Here is a 19796-nt window from a genome sequence, read left to right as displayed (position 1 = left end):
GCCGGCCAGCTCCCCAGCTCCCGGGCTTGGAGATAACGGATTTCTCCGCGTGGCTTGGGTTAAATATAGAAACCAAACATAAACAAGAAAACCCGTTAAATATCAGTAAAAGGTGGGGGGGGAGGCAAAATGGGGTTGAGTGCGAACGAAGGGTAAAAATAACTGACAAACAAAATGCTATTTACAGTCGCAGGAAAGATCAAAACATCATTTTCCTGCTACAATAAAACAGTTAGGTTCATGTATATATATATATATAGATTGGAACCAAATTAAAAAATTCTAATGAAAGTTGTTGGTGCTATAAGCGTGCAACATGTCGTTCAATTTACATAGATTTGCTTTACATAAGTGAATTACATACAGAATAAACTCAATCTTAGCTCCTTGTTCGGGACTAATGTCTACTAACAAACCATGTTCAAGGATTTGTAAAATATAGACTAGCCAACGTAACAGTAAATTAATCCTGGTAATCACCAGATCTTGGTCAAAATGAAAGGAGCCAAAAATAATCTAGTTGGCATCCGATAATACCTACACCACACAAACCTTCGTATCGCTATCACTTACTAACACTCCAAATTATACAATATCCGAAAAATAGAGGGTTGTCTCTATAATAAAGGAATTGAGTCTGTGCAACAAGCTCAAATTTTCGAAAACCTATTTTTTTGCACCCTGATGGTGTAAACCTTTGATATTTAAAACCTAGACTATTTTATCTAACAGAATTTATAGTTTGAAATATCAAGGTCTATGGCATAAAAGACGCAAAGATTTAGGTATTAGAAAATTAGACTGGAGTCCATTAGGTTTTTATTTTTTTTTTAAGAATTCAATGCCATGCACTCTAAAAAAAACTACTTTAAATTGCATCTACAGTTTCTTTACAATGTCATTTTTTTAGATTTCTCTGCTTGATGACAAAACTCTTGTAATCGGTATCTTTAACAAATTTAACAAATTAATGGAAAATAGGGGGAAATTCAACTAAAAAATACCAATTTAGGATGCAATAGTTTTATTTGTTACAAAAACTCAATTCATTTTAATCTAGGAAATATGAAAATTTTCTTTCATGAATGTTTTATTTCTAAGAAATGTAAAATGTGCTAACGTAAATTATCCAAATAAATCCTTCGTAGTGTTGAGTGTTGACTAGAAATATTTTTATATTTTATTTTGTTCATATTGGAGATTACAGGAGCTTAGCTTACTCAGCTTAATATTTCTCCTATACTTTTCATTCATAATTTTCAACCAAATATTTAGTATTACCCAACATTCATGGAAAATTTCTATGATTTAGGAAAATTTTCGTTAGTTTTTACCGCCTTATAACCAACATTCACAGAAAATTTCTATGATTTAGGAAAATTTTCGTTAGTTTTTACCGCCTTATAACCAACATTCACAGAAAATTTCTATGATTTAGGAAAATTTCCGTTAGTTTTTACCGCCTTATAACCAACATTCAAAGAAAATTTCTATGTTAGGAAAATTTTTGTTAGTTTTTACCGCCCTATAACCAACATTACTAATCCATGTTTCCCAATTATGTAAATAACCTTCAGTTCTGTTGAGTGTCTGTGAAAAAATTTGAGCATTTTTATCTCAAAAAACAGTAAATTGTGTACAACTAACTAATTTTTCGGATATTTAAAATGCTAGTTATTCACGGGTTCACTCGACCAATTTTGCCGAAATGACATCCAGGGTTCAACGAACACTTGGTAATGTAAAATTTCCTTAACAGTTCCCAACAAATTAGTTGTAAATAATAAAAATTTTCTAGTTCAATGTCTTTATGATTACATATCAAAATAGAAAAAATATTCAAAACAAAATGAAAAAATAAATTTTCAGGATTTAATATTGAACAAAGGAAGAAAATTCTAATCACTTTATTCAGTCTTGAATTTTTCTAACGAGAATATGATGAGTAGGCAGAATACAATGGTTCCACAGTCCCAGATTGGTTTCATAGACTTTATCGTGGTTCCAACTCTTGGTATAGCAGGGGATGCCATGTCTCTGGTTCTTTGCTCGCGACAAGAGAACAAGGAAATACAGAAACCTTGGAATGAAATCTTGTTGGTTAATAAATCAAAATGGCAGGCAAAGGTGAGTTGAAATAGGCTAAATTGGGAGTTTTTTAATTCCACGGGCAACGCCTGGCACTTCAGCTAAAATCATTATTCAAGACCAAGCGCGGGTAAACGGCGGGAGTAACTGTGAAAAACCTGGACAATGCCGGGCACTTCAGTTAGTATATTATAAATTATTTATAACTAGCTGAAAGGCCCAGTGTTGCCAAGTGAAAAAAAATTTTGAAAAAAAAATTCTATTTTTTTAAGCCTATAACACCGCCCGACTAACCCATGAGTGTCCACAAAAAATTTCAGCCCAATCGGTCCAGCTGTTTGGCCGGCTATACACACCATATATATAAATGTTGGATATAAAATGTTGATTTTAAGAGGGAAAAAGTTTTATCAATTTTAGATGTGCGCCAGCAAAAGATTGTAGTAAAGGGTTCAAAGGTGGGAAATGCGACATTTGAAAAATATTCTCCGATAATCCCAATGATATCACATAATATTGTCATAATATTAGTTTTCACCAAAGAAAGGTCTGATGCAGATTAAACACTATCTTGTTATTTACTGGAGGATAGAATACAAAATTTGACCAGACTTCTCATCTAAAATTCATTGAATCCTTTCAAGATTAAGCTTCTCATTCTAGAGAGATTGAGATAAGAGAAACTGCACTCAATTCAGCAACTATATAATTATACATTTTATATAAAACCTTGTATTTTATCCTTAATTTGAAAGTGCCATACACAAATCCTATCAGCTTCCTGGAATATGTCATCTATGAATTACAGATAAAGATATTTTTTAACTGGACGTTTTCTTGCGCGTCTGTGTTGCATAAATCAATGAAGTTTTTTTTAGAAAACATCACAGTGATTTAAAAGTGCGACACTTCAAAGTTGACACAGTCTCGAAAATTGGAGTCTGGATCATGACCTAAAAGTTAAATCAGAGTGTATTGTTTAGGCCGAGGATGGGGAGACGGGTATAGAGACCTCTGATGCTGGAAAGGATTTGAAACCTCCAAGGGTTTGCTCCGCTAGGTTTGAAAGACGAGGTAAGATATGCTGCCAGTTCCGGCTTTGCCAACCGGGAGACACTAAAAACTGGAAAGGAAATTCTATGCAAATTTTTTCTCAATATGGCCAAATCGTTAAAACAAGATTGTTTAAGCAATCTAGATTTATTTAAGATAAGAAGAATATTTTTTTATTAATAAACTATTTAACAGGGATTCAGAACATTTAGTTTTAAATTTTTTCAGTTAACTCACTGTGAGAGGGATAGGTTTTGTGTATAATTCCCAATTTAAACAAATTAAGTTGTCCATTCTTAGTCCCCCCCCCCCCCAGCTCTCACTTCTACTGAATAGAAGTCTAATTATTTAGAAAATGATGAACTTGAAAACTCTCCTGCAAACCATTTCTCGAAATCTGAGGTAATGACTAACTTTAATTAATCATTTCTCTTCTCATGTCAAAAAAATTGAAAATGAAAAAATTAATGACAATGAAGAAATACTTGTCCATTAATTTACAAACAGGACATTGATCTAAATATATGTTTTCTTATATAAGATTTTTTAATCAACTCTGCAAATATTACCCAATATTTAACAAATTTCAGCTGTAATGTATTCTTTAATTTTTCTCATTTGAGTTCTAATGTTCTGAGTTATGATGTTACCGTGTGAATTCTGATTTTCTGTGTGAGTTCTGATGTTACAATGAGAGTTCTTTCCTTTGTGAGTTCTGATGTCCCCGTGTGAGCTATATATGTCCCTGTGTGAGTTCTGATGTTTCTGTGCGAATTCTGATAATTTATGATGCTCTTGTGTGAGTTCTGATGCTTCTGTGTTTGTTCTGATGTTCGTGTGTGAGTTATAATATTCCGGTTTGAGTTCTGATGTCCTCGTGTGAGCTATAAATGTTCCTGTGTGAGTTATGATGTTTCTGTGCAAATCCTGATGGGTCTGCGTGAGTTCTGATGTTTTAGGGGGAGTTCCGATCTTCTGATGTCAGCGTGCGAGTTCAAATGTTTTTTTTTCCACAATGACTTCTGATGTTTTGTGTTAGTTCTCATGAGTCCTATCCTAACGCCTACATAGAATCCTGATGTTCCTAATGTTTCAGGAGATTATAAATGAGCACCAAGTGATAATTGACACAAGCTCCCGCACAAAACACAAAGTAAGTCTAGTCCAGAGGAGATAAACGTCGTAGATTTAGGTGAAATCTAAAAATTCAAATCATAATATAATGATTGTCAATAATAAGCTCTCCTCCATTCTTTTACCTATGCAGGGTGCATTATGTAAAAGGGTGTTTGTCACTGTAATTTCTATAATAACTTTGTAAACGAACGATAAAACCATAGAAACATGAGTTGCGTTTGATCACATAAAAAGATTTCAAACAAAAATAAAATATAGTTTAGATCACTTACCATCATTATAACTATTGTGCGTTCTCTTCACTATGAATCCGCCAAAGTAACAAAAACACAAAATGGCCGAATCCCCAGATAGGTTCCATGTAATATACTTTCTGTAGTTTTATCTAAAATTAACATTAATCAATACCTCAAAATTACAACAATAATTTAGATTTTTTCCTGAAAATCTTTTAAAATTAATTCAATATATAAATGTTGACATAGCTTTTATTTTAGGAAGTATTGAAGAATATTCCTAGCACTGTAATCTCCCCACCTGCATCCCCTGCTTCTTGGAATATGGATTCCAGATAAGGAAAGAAAATTATCTTTACGTAGCAGATATTTTGTCCATGGATAATGTATTTTAAAAGAGGATTATTGATGAATAAACCATCTAAAATCGTGAATCTGGAATATTTAACTTTCTTTCTGTTAAACATCACAATTTCACCTTAAATATAGCGTTCAGTTGAATCTTATATAATTATTAAAAATTTCGAAAAAGTTTACAAAATAATGGAAGTTTCTTTCTGATTTTAATAAAATGACTGGGATCTGATAACTTCTTTTCATACGCATAAAAATTTGTCAATAACTCAAATATATAGTATACATATATAATTGGAATTATTTGCTGTGAAATAAATCCTAGACTGAAGAATTCACAACAAGTTTGAAAATAAGATTTGATTAAACGTATCTGATATATTTTCAAAGAAAAAAATCATCAACATTTTTATTTTGAAAAATCTAAAATTAGGTTGCTCCGATGTTCTATTGTTTATTGTTTTCTAAATAATAATATACCCACCTGATTTTTATAAGGTTGTTGTAACAAAATCGCTTATAATTGGAAAACATGAACAGTAATTTCGAAGTATTATTACAATTTACAAACTCTTTTTATCTTGTAAAATTACAATGCATATTGTATAATTACAATATGTGCATTGTACACTGTATTGGAGCCATAATTTTGACTTGAATTCTTCATAATTTTGATCCATGGAATTTAATTTAATAAAATCTAATCTGTCGACAAAGGCTGTTTTACAATTTGCATTTGAATTATGAAATGGTTTATGAGCAAACTTTCATTTTGCAGACCGTACTTATTATTCTAAAGAAAATCCATGCGGTCTTGATAAATAAGTGTTTAAACTGTAAAGTACATATATTTAAAATACGTAAAAGGCATTACGTTATGATATTAACGACATTATTAAAAATTAAATGTCGGCATTCCATTTAGAACGTAAGTATTCCTTTGATATTTTTTTAGATAGATTTCCTGTAATTGTAACATTATATTTTAAACATTTGAAAACAAAACAAAAACAAAATAAAATCACCAGAAATATCTTGAAAATATAGATTTTAGGTAAAACTTTTAAAAACCCTTAAATTTAATAGTAAATTGTGCATATTGTAACATTTTAAGGGTGGTAGATTTGTTTACATTATTTTCATTAAGAAAATATGAAGTCACCCAGAATAGTGAGACTAATGCTGATTTATAATTTTTTTGGTTGTAAAAATCAGTTTTGCAAAATAATATAAACAAAACTCTTCAATTTTAATCATCATCTTTCCTTCATAATTGAATAAGAATATTGTACCAAATATGTTTAAACCGACTTCAATGCAAGGAAAGTTAGTTTAGAGGTGTACGCATTTTTTGTACTGCAGTGTATTGTCTTTGGGCGGTAATGTAAACACAAAACGGATGTCGAAGCCTCACATGGGATCCATCTTAAACATTAAAAATCAATGAAATATTCTGGTCATAGGAAACTATTATGTGAATTATCAAAATTATCAAAATTTAATCATTTTAACCTCCTCGGATACTAAACGAACACTGATGCATCTATTCTTGTTTACAAATTTCGCCCAGAGAGAACTGGTTTCAGAGTTTACGCGACCGCAATTAACTTTCCTTGCCTTAGTACCTTGGTTAGGACTATGTTTCCTTTCTTAAAATTTTACTTAACTAGTAATTAATTGAGTATCGTAATTTCATCTCGATAATATATTATTCATTAAATACCAACTTTATCTTGAAATATACTTCTAAACTATATCTGTTTCTGTTTCTGTGTAAAATGTGCAGTATGAATTTAAAGACAATAAAGGAACCGAGTACTTGCCACAAAATCTACATTTCTAATCCTTATATTCTTAGAGATTTAAAACTACGACAGTTTTACTCATAGTTTGACATATTAACGACATCAGGTTGCTAAGATATAACGATGATCAGAGCTTTCTTATGAGTATTAAGTTCATTTAAATTCACAGGGTTCCCAAGGCCAACATAACTTAATTGTAAAACATCCAGAGTATAATACCGTGGGATGACAGCAGACAAAATACGAATTTTCTGAAAAGAGAAATAAATTTTATCAATTCACCTTTTGATATAAAAATCCGCAATTTCTAATTTACAACAGCTTGAAAGTTATTTTAATTCATCCCGAGGGAAAGTAAAGTAACATAACGTTCCAGTCATGTATCAGTAGAATTCAGTAGATTCATTTCACATTTTGTATTGCTTTAATGATTTTGATTTGCGTACCCACAGGAAAGAGTAAAAAAATTAAACTGTGTCTCATCTCTCGCCTCTATAATCAGTGAAGTCATATTAGGTTTTTACAAATCTATCTTGGAGCGCATCGAGAGTAACCAACCTTATTATGCAACCTTGGTCTTATCGAGGGGAATAAGGCCAACCACAGCAATTTCTCGTCCGAGCCACATTCTCCTCATTTTCTCGTCCGAGCCACCGCGAAATCCTCGTCCTTTCAATATTATTTTTTTAAGTGTCTAATCCTTCCAGATAAAACTATTTTTAAAGAATCGGGCCACGTTAGAGCATAAATGAAATATCAAATTTTTGTAAATCGAAAAAAAAAGTTTAAATTGAATTAAAGATTTTAATTTAAATGTCTTTAAAATGTTCAGCTTTTTTATTTAGATATTCCTGGTGTAGAATGCCGCAAATAATTCCAAGTTTTCTCCGGGTGGTTCCATGTGGAAAATTATAGGCAGAGGTATGCCGAATATTTTGCTATTTGTTTTATATCACGAAGGTTAGCCATTACAGAGGCAGAAGAGATTTAAGTTTTACCTAGATAAAGTTTTATATCATTCTCATGGGTTTGAAGATTCAAACATGATTTATCATTGCAATACTCCATCCATATTTTATGCCCTAATGTAACGTGGCCATATTTAAAAAAATAGTTTTATCTTCAAGAATTGGAAACTTTATAACACAAAATTAACGAGGGACGAGGATTCCGAGTTGGCTCGGACGAGAAAAAGAGGAGAATATGGCTCGGACGAGAAATTGTTGTGGCTGGCATTCCTCCCCTCTCTCATCAATTTTGAAATTTTTTTTCTTCCTACTTTGAATCTCAGGCATACGAAGTGGCAAAACTCAGCACAATATAATGATATTTGTGCGCTTCAAACCAATTAATTCCGAAATATTAATGATTATACTATTTAAGATTGTTCCGTTAATAATCAATCATTGACTGCCATTAATAAAATGTGTAAATATTTCATACATTTGTGCAAATATTTTATGAACGAATAATGAATAATATTATAATTTTAAACTTTCGATGTTGATTTAGATAGAATAGAACAATTGAATCCCAAAATAAAAAAAATTTAACAACGAATATTATATTAATTTGTGTCGAAAAGAAATGATGATTGTTAAGGATGTTTATATTTAGTGTTTTAATTCATTTGAAATAAAATAGATGAGGTAAAAAAAGGCCAATCTACTCTTTCTTAATCCGGCAAACAAATCATTTTTTTGTTTTCTCTTCAACTTACATGATTTTATTAGCTTATGATTGATCTTTTGGCTCTTGATCCATTCTTGAAAATAAACCCTCGGGTTGTAAGAATTTACCATGATCCGTTGAAATTCAATTGATTGAGGTAGAAATTCAAATTTCAGAATTTCAGAAAAAATTATAAATTTCCAGAAAAAAACGTTCACAATATTTACTTTTTCTAAAAATGTCCACACTTGTCCATCCTGAATTTTGATGGGGAAGAATCTTGAATCTATGCAGGAATCCCGGCAAAAAAAAACGGCCCGAAGTAGCACGTTTTTGAGAAATTAAATCTCAAAGTTTCAAGGTCTGGGATTTTTTCTATGCAATTTTTACAGAAAAGTATATTGAGATAGTGGGAGACAACTCAGAATTTGTAAATTTTCAAAAATATTTTACAAAAAGTTTGCAAAATTGTTTTCTTGACTTGTGTGGGGTTACTGATTAAATTTTAATATATTTTGAGCCTAAATAGGTTGAAATCAATTCAGTAACATTGACTAGAGGGTTTTTGCCGTTTTTCCTTAGCTGCCAGGTACTGTGCTCCGGTCCGATTTCTTTTTATTTTAATGCTTGTTGCATTTGTAGATTATTTGTTGGCGTCAAAAAGATTAAACTTTATAGCAAAAGACCTAGTCAACTGAATATAAGAGATCAGGATATCAATGTCATCCTTGTAATATGCTTTTCTCCTTAATATATTTCAATAGAAACAATGGTAAAAGTAAAGTTGTATAGTTTGTTCATGAACCAGGAAATAAGGGACCTGCTTCTCATTTCCGCTCCTTTCCAACTCATTCTTAAACAACCTTTCAACAGAAACAACAGGAAATATTCTTTTCATCATCCCAGTCTTAATATCAAACTATACAATGTCCCAGTGTTATGCATTATGCAAATATAAAAACGAGTTTCTTTCAGGAGTTTAAGAACTATTTATCTACAATTTGTCATGGGTAGAGGCGGTATATTTTGAGATTATAGGGACTGTCGTTGTAATTATTCAGAGAGCCTCCATCCGACCAACAATGCGGAAAATATTGTCAAACATTTGAAACCTATTCAGCCGGGACAATAAACCTACTCAGCCGGGACAAAAAACCTACTCAGCCGGGACAATAAAGTTTGAAAATTTAGCGTGTAAGTGAGCTTGGGTAAGGAGAGATAATATCTAGGGATTCAGGACTCAGAATAATGTGGGATTAAAAAAGAGTGCATCAAACTATACTCAAATGCGAGTCAGACTCTAGACTAAAAAGTTTTAATTATTTATTTGTATGCATGTTTAAAGGTTAAATACATATATGAGAATATGAATTATAAAATGTAACTTATTGTTGTGACGTTATGACAGGAAATCTGTAGACAGCGAAGAATATTTAAAGGGACTGTTAAGGAAAAATAAAAGGGGGTATAGGCTGAAAGCTCTCAATTGCGACCCATGAAAGTCATATCTGATGTTCCTATCTCGAGAAATTGATATACAACTTCGTCAAATTTATACGAAAATCAATATATATACAATTTTGTATATAAGTAGTAGGTTTAAACAGATCATATTCAGCAAATAAGCAACCAATCTGAAAACGATGATATCCCAGAGTAAACTAATTGTAAATTAGGTTTACTTTTATATTTGTTACTTCTATTTTTAATAGATTTCATTCATAATATTATTTATACGTCCGTATTGCTTGACCAGAAATTCCACCAATGGCAGTGCAGTCACGTGATACAGGCGGAGACACGTGATCAGTATACTGCTCTGCCATTGGTGATAGTTCTGGTCACGTGATTGAAGTTTAAGATTTTATCAATTTAACATATATGAACTTTCGTATAATTTTAACACAGTTTTATATCAATTTTTCGAGACAGGAACATCAGATTAAACTTTTATGGGTCGCGATCAAGAGCTAAAGTGATTAGCTTTCAGCCTATACCCTCTTTTATTTTTCCTTTACAGTCCCTTTAAGAATGATTTTTCGAAAAAAAAATCTGATTAGATTGGAAAAGTTGATCTATAGGACTGCAGAGTGACATGAGCATTGTTGCAGCAGAGCAGAAAATATCGGAATACATCTAATACCGTCATAAATCATAACAAATCCAATATACCTATCAAAACATAGTGGAACATTTTCATGGGTAATACAAGCTTTATTCATTCTAGAATCGATTCGTTCTTCCTGTAATATATATACTATATATATGTATCTTGTGTGCACTAAAAATAAAACTTCTGCGATAAAGATATATTGAAAAAAAGTTAACAGCTTACGAAAAATATAGTTTCTGCTTTATAGAAGAAATATCAGAACCACCGATAGAGGGGGCCCCCTAAAAGATTTGACAACTGTAATGGGTTTGATAAAATTATTTTAATGAGCCCCTTTGCTACTTGGAAACCATGTACTCCCCCTTATATCCTTGTATTTCATATTTCTGCTCTGTGTATATTTGAGAGGAGAAAGGTTTCCCGCGAGTCCTGAAAATATAGAATATTCACTGGAAATGGGAATATTAGAATAAAAACAGGAAAGTGACTGTCTGCCATACTCTACTATAACAGATGTCCAACATTTTCAGAAAAATAGCAGATATCTAACAGATATCTAGCAGATATCTGTTAGATATCTAGCAGATATCTAACATCCAGAAAGAAGAATGTCTTTCAGAAAAATAATAGATGTCTACCATTCAGAGGAGTAGTGGGGGATAGTTGAGCTGAGATTGCAGCATTATAGTTAAGAACATAAGAAATATTGTAATTTTTGTCTTTCCCTCAAAGCGTCATGGAAGGAGCTTTAAAACTGTCCGGATGGCGGTAATTTTTAAATCCTGCATTTAACCTTTGTATTGAGTAGCTGGACAATGTATCTAGGATGCAGCACCATATCAGATGTCAAACTCGTTGACAATATCTTTGTATTGAGTAGCTGGACAATGTATCTAGGATGCAGCACCATATCAGATGTCAAACTCGTTGACAATATCTTTGGCTTGGAGCAAGTTGGAGGACAAAGTTTGAAAAGGTTTCGTCATCAGTTTTCAAATGTTTATTTCCGCTAATTTTCATTTTCTTCTATTAACAAAAAAAGTTCGCGGATTTTCTACTTAAAATCGTAAACGTCAGATTTTTATCAGGCAAATTTTTTCAATTTCAACCAGTTATAAACCTTCCTAGGGATCATGTGAGTTGCCACAACAGATTTAGGCCCGATCGGTTCAGCCGTTTTGGCGTTTGTTAAATACAAATAGTCAGTTTAAAATACAAAATAAAATACAAAATACAAAAAGTCAAGTTTAAAAATCTATCTATATATAATAGTAGCTTGACTAATCTTTCGCTATAAAAGCCATACCACTCAACTGAAATTTTTTAAAACAAACGTAAGAACTTTATTTTTTTAATTGGAAAATGGTGTTTCATCTAGCTGGGACGTTCCATATTCTATATTCATAGAACTCCGTGGCTTGTATTTCCATTGTAGTTATAGTAAGGAATGAATCCTTTTCCGGAGATGATTCTTGGTAATTATCTATTAATCAGATAAATCCTGTCTATTATGTTCCGTTCAACATAATCTATAAATGTGAGTGAAGGGCGTGGAGAAAAAAGCCCTTTCCTATAATACTATACTAGGCTATCGAGGAGATCTTCTATTTCAACTTTTAATTGTTGCTAAATCTTCTTCTTTATCTTTTCGATAAAAAAATTGTGGATTGACAATTTATTTTTCGTGGATTTAAAAATTTTTACGAAAATAAAAAACTTTTGGAGACAATAATTTGTAATTCCGAGCATTCATAGACGTTCCCTGGGCTCATGTGAGATCCTACACAAAATATTGGTCTGATAGTTTAGCCGTTTATTGGTTACAAACAAATAAACAAACAGACAAGCAATAGGAAGGTTGATGATACCGATAATTTAGGAGGAGGGTTGATGATACAGATAATTTAGGAGGAGGGTTGATGATACAGATAATTTAGGAGGAGGGTTGATGATACAGATAATTTAGGAGGAGGGTTGATGATACAGATAATTTAGGAGGAGGGTTGATGATACAGATAATTTAGGAGGAGGGTTGATGATACAGATAATTTAGGAGGAGGGTTGATGATACAGATAATTTAGGAGGAGGGTTGATGATACAGATAATTTAGGAGGAAGGTTGATGATACAGATAATTTAGGAAGAAGGTTGATGATCCCGTCTTCTTTTTCTTTCAGACTTTCTCCGTCCACAGGTTACGCATCCTGAGTATATATTCGTCAATTTTGTGATAATATTCTGCGTTGAAAAAAGTTGAAAAAAATAAATAATGCAATTGTATCTTTCTTAAGTTTTAGTTAGTTTTCAAGATTGCAGGTTAACGATTGCACTTGATTGAGTTTATCCTTTAGAGTGTAAAATCCTATTATTTATGTAGAATTTTAAATTTTTTTTAACTAGATACAAAGTAAGGAAAATAAATTTGATGGACATTGTTCTCCGGATACTTGTTTAAAACAGATGGTCAGCGTAAGGGGTAATTATTTTTTATCACAACAATTTTCCTCGCTATATTTGCCACGATCATTTATTTTTTTCCAGTAAAATATTTATTGCATCAGTTAATTTCGTCTATAAATCTTAATAGATTGTTTGTGTTCCATGTACAACTCCGAAAAGACTTTCCCCTTATTATTTTTTTATACCGTTATCTTATCCCAGGTATCCTCTGTTGGGTTCTGCATAGAGAAGTGGACGTTGGTGCTCCCCTTCTGCAAGTCCGTTTCTCTGCTGGGTCGTAGTTTATCAACCTTAATATATAGAAACATTAGATTAGGTTTTTTCAACGAGAGAAACTTTTAAATTTTTACCAGAAAAAAATTATAATTTTTTCATTGGGAAAAATTTAATTTGTTAGGAATGAAATGTTACTATTTTTATTTTTCTTGTTTATGAGAGTTAAATTTTACTTTTTTATAGAGAGAAATTCTTATTTCTACAAGTAAGGAATTTTTAAGCTTTACTAGTTATAAATGAAAACTACATCTGAATTATTGATAAATGAAAAATAAAGACTTAATCAATAATTCAGATGTTACACAACCCACAAAGTTTGAAAAAAAAATTTTGATTTCGAGATTTTTGTTCAGGACCTTAGATTTTATTTCCTCTTTTTTCAGAGAAAAACTGTACATTCCGCCAAAAAATGGAGTTCTTGCCTTATTTATAGTTGTAGGATGAAATAATTGTATTTCTTTATTTTCATTTGCGAAATAAAAGCGAGAGCCAAAAAATCCATCATAGTTGGTTTGGATGTGGTAATGAGAGGGGGGAGGATTTAGTTTACAAATTACTTTATTTCTGATAGATTCGTAGGTATTCTGATTAGTTTATATTACCGTTCTGTTTGTGGCGAAGTTTATTGTTCGCCATGGTGTTAGGGTTCATTCGAATCACTGTTACCTCAAGTCTTCTCCGGATCCAGAACAGACGACCTTGACAGAACTGACAACCCCAAGTGCCTCGACGGAAAAGACAACATAGACTTCCTCGGCAGAATTGACGACCTATAATACCTCGACAGAACTGACGACCTAGACTTCGTCGACAGAACTGACGACCAAGACTTCCTCGACAGAACTGACGGCCTAGACTTCCTCGACAGAACTGACGACCAAGACTTCCTCGACAGAACTGACGGCCTAGACTTCCTCGACAGAACTGACGACCAAGACTTCCCCGACAGAACTGAAGACCTGGACTTCCTCGACAGAACTGATGACCAAGACTTCCTCGACAGAACTGACGACCTAGACTTCGTCGACAGTACTGGCGACCTAGACTTCTACGACAGAACTGACGACCTAGACTACCTCAACAGAACTGACGACCTGGACTTCCACGACAGAACTGACGACCTAGACTAACTCGACAGAACTGACAACAAAGACTTCCACGACAGAACCGGCGACCTAGACTTCCTCGACAGAAATGATAGCCTACACTTCCTCGACAGAAATGACAGCCTAGACTACCTCAACAGAACTGACGACCTAGACTACCTCAACAGAACTGACAGCCTAGACTACCTCAACAGAACTGACAGCCTAGACTACCTCAACAGAACTGACAGCCTAGACTACCTCAACAGAACTGACGACCTAGACTTCCAGGACAAATCGGATGACTTACGACTACCTCGACCTAGACTTCCTCGACAAATTAACATTTTAAAATCATAGTTTTATTAAAAATAAAAATTTGACTATTACGAAAGAGTAACTTTGATGTCATACGTTGGAATATTTCAAGATTTTTACAAGAAAAATAGAAACGTTTATTTTTAAGAGAAAAAAACTCCCATTTTTTTCAAGAGAAATATTGGGAGGAAGAAACCTACTGGGGATTAAATATTAATTCCTATGCGGAAAATGTTTATGATTTTACGCGAAAAAAGGCTTGAAACTCTACTCCGCGAGGAAGATTTATAATTAATAATTTTTCAAATTTTTTACCAATTTTATTATTTTTTTCTAAAGGTTTTGTTCGTTTTTTCCAGTAAAATATTTTTGTATCAGTTAATTTCGTCTATAAATCTTAATAGATTGTTTGTGTTCCATGTACAACTCCGAAAAGACTTTCCCCTTATTATTTTTTTATACCGTTATCTTATCCCAGGTATTCTCTGTTGGGTTCTGCATAGAGAAGTGGACGTTGGTGCTCCCCTTCTGCAAGTCCGTTACTCTGCTGGGTCGTTTTTATCAACCTTAATATATAGAAACATGAAATTAGGTTTTTACAATCTATGGTTTGCGAAAAACGACTTTAAGATTCTTTAATATCTTTCTATATAGAAATCTATGATAAAAATAAAATCTCCACAAAAAGGTGTTCAGCAGTGACTAAAGTGAACAGAGAATGTATTCTGTTTTATTTATCGAATTCATAAATGCTTATTTCCTTTGCTAAGCACCCTAGTAAAATAATAATTCTTTACCTCCAAATTGTAAGATTATAAGAGTTCCAGGCCATCAATAGCGATTAATTTCCAGTTAAACCTAAATAAATGTTTATGAAATTAAAAATAATCTTTCATATTATATTTCTTTTATTTGCTCGAAAACAGTCTATTTTTAAAGGCAAACAATTTATTTTATCTCATTAAACTTAACATATCATTCAATTTTTTAAAGTTCAGGAACAACTTTCAGTTGTATTGCTCTGAAAGTTCCTTTCATATTTCTTGGATGAAAAAGTCAAGAAGTCCTTTTCTTTATCAAAAATCCCCATTTATTTTAATTGTTCAAAATGTATTTTCATTTTTCAAAGGCTCAAAAAAATTCATTTTTTAAAGCAAAAAATCACTTTTCTTTTAACTCAATAAGTCTAAAATCACCTTTTTAAGCTCAGGTAGACCTCTCATTTTGATTGATCTAAAAGTCCTATCACCTTTACAGATCTAAGTCCTTTAATGTTGCTCATACTGTCCTTCCATATTTAAAGGCTCAATATATAAAATATTGCTCAAATAGTCCATTTCATTTTATGGAACTTAACAAGTCATTTCAATTTTAAAGACTAAAGAGTTCCAGGCATCAAAAGCAATTCATTTTCAGTTAAACCTAAATATATGTTTATATTAATTACAATAATCATATTCTATCACTTTAATTCTATATTTTTAAAAAGCCTTTCATTCATGCTTGCTTAAAAGTACTTTCATATCTACAAGCAGATATTTTATTAGTTTTACTCAAATGTCTTTTCATACTCAAAAGCTCAATAAAATTTTTCATTCTAATTGCTCCATAAAAGTCAGTTTTCTGAAGGCAAACAATTTATTTCATCTCATTAAACTCTCAGTTGAATTATTGCTCACAAGTCCTTTAATATTTTATGAAAAAAAAGTCAGTTCCATTCATTTTAATTGTTAAAATTGTTAAAAATGTCCTTTTATTTTTCAAAGGTTCAAGAAAATTTCATTATTCTAAAGCGAAAATCACTTTTTTTAAACTCAACAATTCTAAATTCACCTTTTAGAGCTCAGTTAGACCTTTCATCTTTTAAAATTAATTGCTCCATAAAACTTAAATTTGTTTTGCTCCAAAGACCTTTCATTCATACTGCTCAATTGGTCCTTTCATTTTTAAAACTCATAGATCTTTAATTTGTATTGCTCAATTTGAACTTTAATAAGTAAAAGCATGCGAAGACATTAACTGTATTGCTCAATATGTCCTTTCATTTTTAAAGCTCATAAGAACTTTTTTATTTGTTTTGCCTAATATTTAAAAGCATGTGAGGACATTAACTGTATTGCTCAATTTGTCCTTTCAATTTCAAAAGCTCATCAGACCTTTCATTTGTATTGTTCATTATATTTTTTCAAAATAAATCCTTTAATTGGTTTTGCAAAAAAAGTCCTTTAATTTTCAAAAAGTCCTTTTATTTGTATTTGTTAACATGTCCTTTCATTTTTTAAAAGCTCATTAGACCTTTCATTACTTTCATTTGTATTGCTTAATGATTTTTATCCCAAAATAAATCGATCTATAAGACCTTTAATTTGTTTTGCTCAATATGTCCTTTCATTATTTAAAGCTCCCAAGACCTTTCATTTGTATTGCTCAATATGTACTTTCATATGAAAGCATAAGTAGACCTTTCTTTTGCATTGCTAAATTTATTCTTTTAAATTAATCGCTCTATAAGACTTTTTATTTGTATTGCTCAATCTGTCATTTCAATTTTAAAAAGACCATTCATTCGTTTTGCTCATTTTGTCCTTTCATTGTTTAAAACTTCAAAGACCTTTTATTTGTATTGCTCAATATGTTTTTCAAAATTAATCGCTCAATAAGACCATTTCAATTATTTTTGCGAAATGTTTTGTTCAATACTCAACAATTGAACATTTTTAGTTGTTGCCGTGGGGAGCATTAAAAATGTTATAATCCAAGAAAAATAAAATTAAGACCTTTCATTTGTATTGCTCAAGTTATACTTTAATTTTAAAAGCTCATAATAATTTTTAATTGTTTTGCTTTTTATGTTTTCAAAACTATTCGCTCTATAAGACCTTCATTTTGTTTTGCTTAAGATGTCCTTCCATTTTTAAAGCTCCAAAGACCTTTCATTCATACTGCTCAATTGGTCCTTTTTATTTTTAAAATCTCTTAGATCTTTAATTTGTATTGCTCAATTTGTACTTTAATATGTAAAAGCATGCGAGGACATAAACTGTATTGCTCAGTATGTCCTTTCATTTTCAAAAGCTCATCAGACCTTTCATTTGTATTGCTCATTATATTTTTCAAAATAAATCGCTCCATAAGACCTTTATTTTGTTTTGCACAACATGTCCTTTAATTTTCAAAAACTTAGAAGTCCTTTTATTTGTATTTCTTAACAGTCCTTTCATTTTTTAAAAGCTCCAAAGACCTATAATTCATATTGGTCAATTTGTCCTTTCATTTTCAAAAGCTCAAGAGACCTTTCATTTGTATTGCTCAATTTGTACTTTAATATGTGAAAGCGTAAAGACCTTTCATTTGTATTGCTCAACATATCCTCTCATTTTTAAATGCTCTTAATACCTTTACATTTGTTTTGCTCATTATGTTTTCCAAAATTAATCGCTCAATAAGACCTTCAATTTGTTTTGCTCAACATGTCCTTTCATTTTTAAAAGCTCATAAGATCTTTCATTTGTTATGCTCAATATGTTTTTTTAAATTTAATCACTCCAAAGACCTATCATTTGTATTGCTTTAAAGTGTACTTTGATATGTAAAAGCATAATAAGACGTTTACTGGATTGCTCAATATGTCCTTTCATTTTAAAAGCTCCAAAGACCTTTATTTTGTATTGCTCAATTTGTCCTTTTTATTTTTAAAAGCTAATTAGACCTTTCATTTGTATTGCTCAATTTATTCTTAAAAATAAATCGCTCCATAAGACCTTTAATTTGTTTTGCACAACATGTCCTTTAATTTTCAAAAGCTTAGAAGTTCTTTCATTTGTATTTCTCAAGGGTCCTTTCATATACAGTCCTTTCATTTTTTAAAAGCTCATGAGACCTTTCATTCATATTGTTCAATTTGTCCTTTCATTTTCTAAAGCTCATTACACCTTTCATTTGTTTTGCTTAATGTATTTTTTTCCAAAATTAATCGATCCATAAGACCTTTAATTTGATTTGCTCAATATGTCCTTTCATTATTAAAAGCACCTTTCATTTGTATTGCTCGATGTGTCCTTTCATTTTCAAAAGTTAATTGAATCTTTCATTTGTATTGTTGAATATGTCCTTTCAAATTAAAAAGCTCAAACAGTCCTTTTTATAACTTTTACAAAGTTTTAACCATTTCAATTACTTTTGCGAAATGTTTTGTTCAATACTCGACAATTGAACATTTTTAGTTGTTGCCGTGGGGAGCATTAAAAATGTTATAATCCAAGAAAAATAAAATAAAACATATTGATAATATTGAAGAAATGCTTATATAGTCCTTTTATCTTTAATAGATTAAGTCCTTTCATTTCATTCACAAAAAGCTCATAAGACCTTTCAATTTAGAAATAAAAAGCCGTTCTTATAATGAATCATCTAAAAGCTGTTTCTAACAGCAAAGTCAAGAATACTTTTATAAAAAGAATACAAACCATTTCGCATTGAAAGAATATGTATTTTTACGCACAAAACAGTTCAAAAAGGTTGAATATTTAAAAGCTCCAAAGACCTTTCATTTGTATTGCTCAATTTATTCTTTCAAAATTAGTCGCTCCATATATGACACGTTCAATTTGTTTTGCTTAATATGTCCTTTCATTTTTAATACCTCAAAAGCCCTTTCATTCGTTTTGCTCAATTTGTCCTTTCATTTTTAAAAACTCCAAAGACCTTTCATTTGTATTGCTCAATTTATTCTTTTTAATTAATCGCTCTATAAGACCATTTCAATTATTTTTGCGAAATGTTTTGTTCAATACTCAACAATTGAACATTTTTAGTTGTTGCCGTGGGGAGCATTAAAAATGTTATAATCCAAGAAAAATAAAATGAAACATATTGATAATATTGAAGATGCTGCATATCCCACTACAGATGACTAACGACAGAATATTAAAAACATGTTTTATGAACAAGAGAGCTTTGCTGCTAAGAAAAAATGCTCATATAGTCCTTTTATATTAAATAGTTTAAGTCCTTTCATTTCATTATTCACAACACAATAAGCTTATAAGACCTTTCAATTTAGAAATAAAAAGCCCTCTCATAATGAATCATCTAAAAGCTGTTTCTAACATTCTTTTTAAAATTGATAAGTCCTTTTATATCTAAACTTTATTGTCCATTCTGTAAGAAAAATTTAATACAATTCATAACAGCAAAGTCA

At 31.3% G+C, this 19796-nt stretch overlaps 1 protein-coding gene and 1 long non-coding RNA gene across 3 annotated transcripts in view; one reads left to right on the top strand and one right to left on the bottom strand.

The window, feature by feature from the left end:
- LOC111711754 (calcium/calmodulin-dependent 3',5'-cyclic nucleotide phosphodiesterase 1A) overlaps nucleotides 1-4948 on the top strand; it is a 30944-nt gene extending 25996 nt beyond the window's left edge. For both annotated transcript variants that reach the window (XM_023486190.1, XM_023486183.1), the window contains 5 exons: nucleotides 1950-2127; nucleotides 3072-3162; nucleotides 3494-3543; nucleotides 4238-4294; nucleotides 4776-4948. In XM_023486190.1, the coding sequence (XP_023341958.1) occupies nucleotides 1950-2127; nucleotides 3072-3162; nucleotides 3494-3543; nucleotides 4238-4294; nucleotides 4776-4853 (454 nt within the window). In that variant the 3' untranslated portion in view covers nucleotides 4854-4948. The remainder of the gene's footprint in view (nucleotides 1-1949; nucleotides 2128-3071; nucleotides 3163-3493; nucleotides 3544-4237; nucleotides 4295-4775) is intronic.
- Nucleotides 4949-12253: 7305 nt separating this feature from the next.
- LOC111711913 (uncharacterized) lies at nucleotides 12254-16317 on the bottom strand. Its single transcript, XR_002767339.1, has 5 exons — nucleotides 15793-16317; nucleotides 15394-15454; nucleotides 15059-15162; nucleotides 13103-13207; nucleotides 12254-12661 (listed from the first exon to the last, which is right to left on the bottom strand). It is a non-coding gene; the product is annotated as an uncharacterized LOC111711913 (long non-coding RNA).
- Between the last annotated feature and the right edge of the window lie 3479 nt (nucleotides 16318-19796).

The sequence above is a fragment of the Eurytemora carolleeae genome, unplaced genomic scaffold (assembly GCF_000591075.1).
Source record: "Eurytemora carolleeae unplaced genomic scaffold, Eaff_2.0 scaffold15, whole genome shotgun sequence".
NCBI lineage: Eukaryota > Metazoa > Arthropoda > Copepoda > Calanoida > Temoridae > Eurytemora > Eurytemora carolleeae.
The sequence above is the reverse complement of the archived record's forward strand: the minus strand, read 5'-3'. Positions and strand labels throughout refer to the sequence as shown.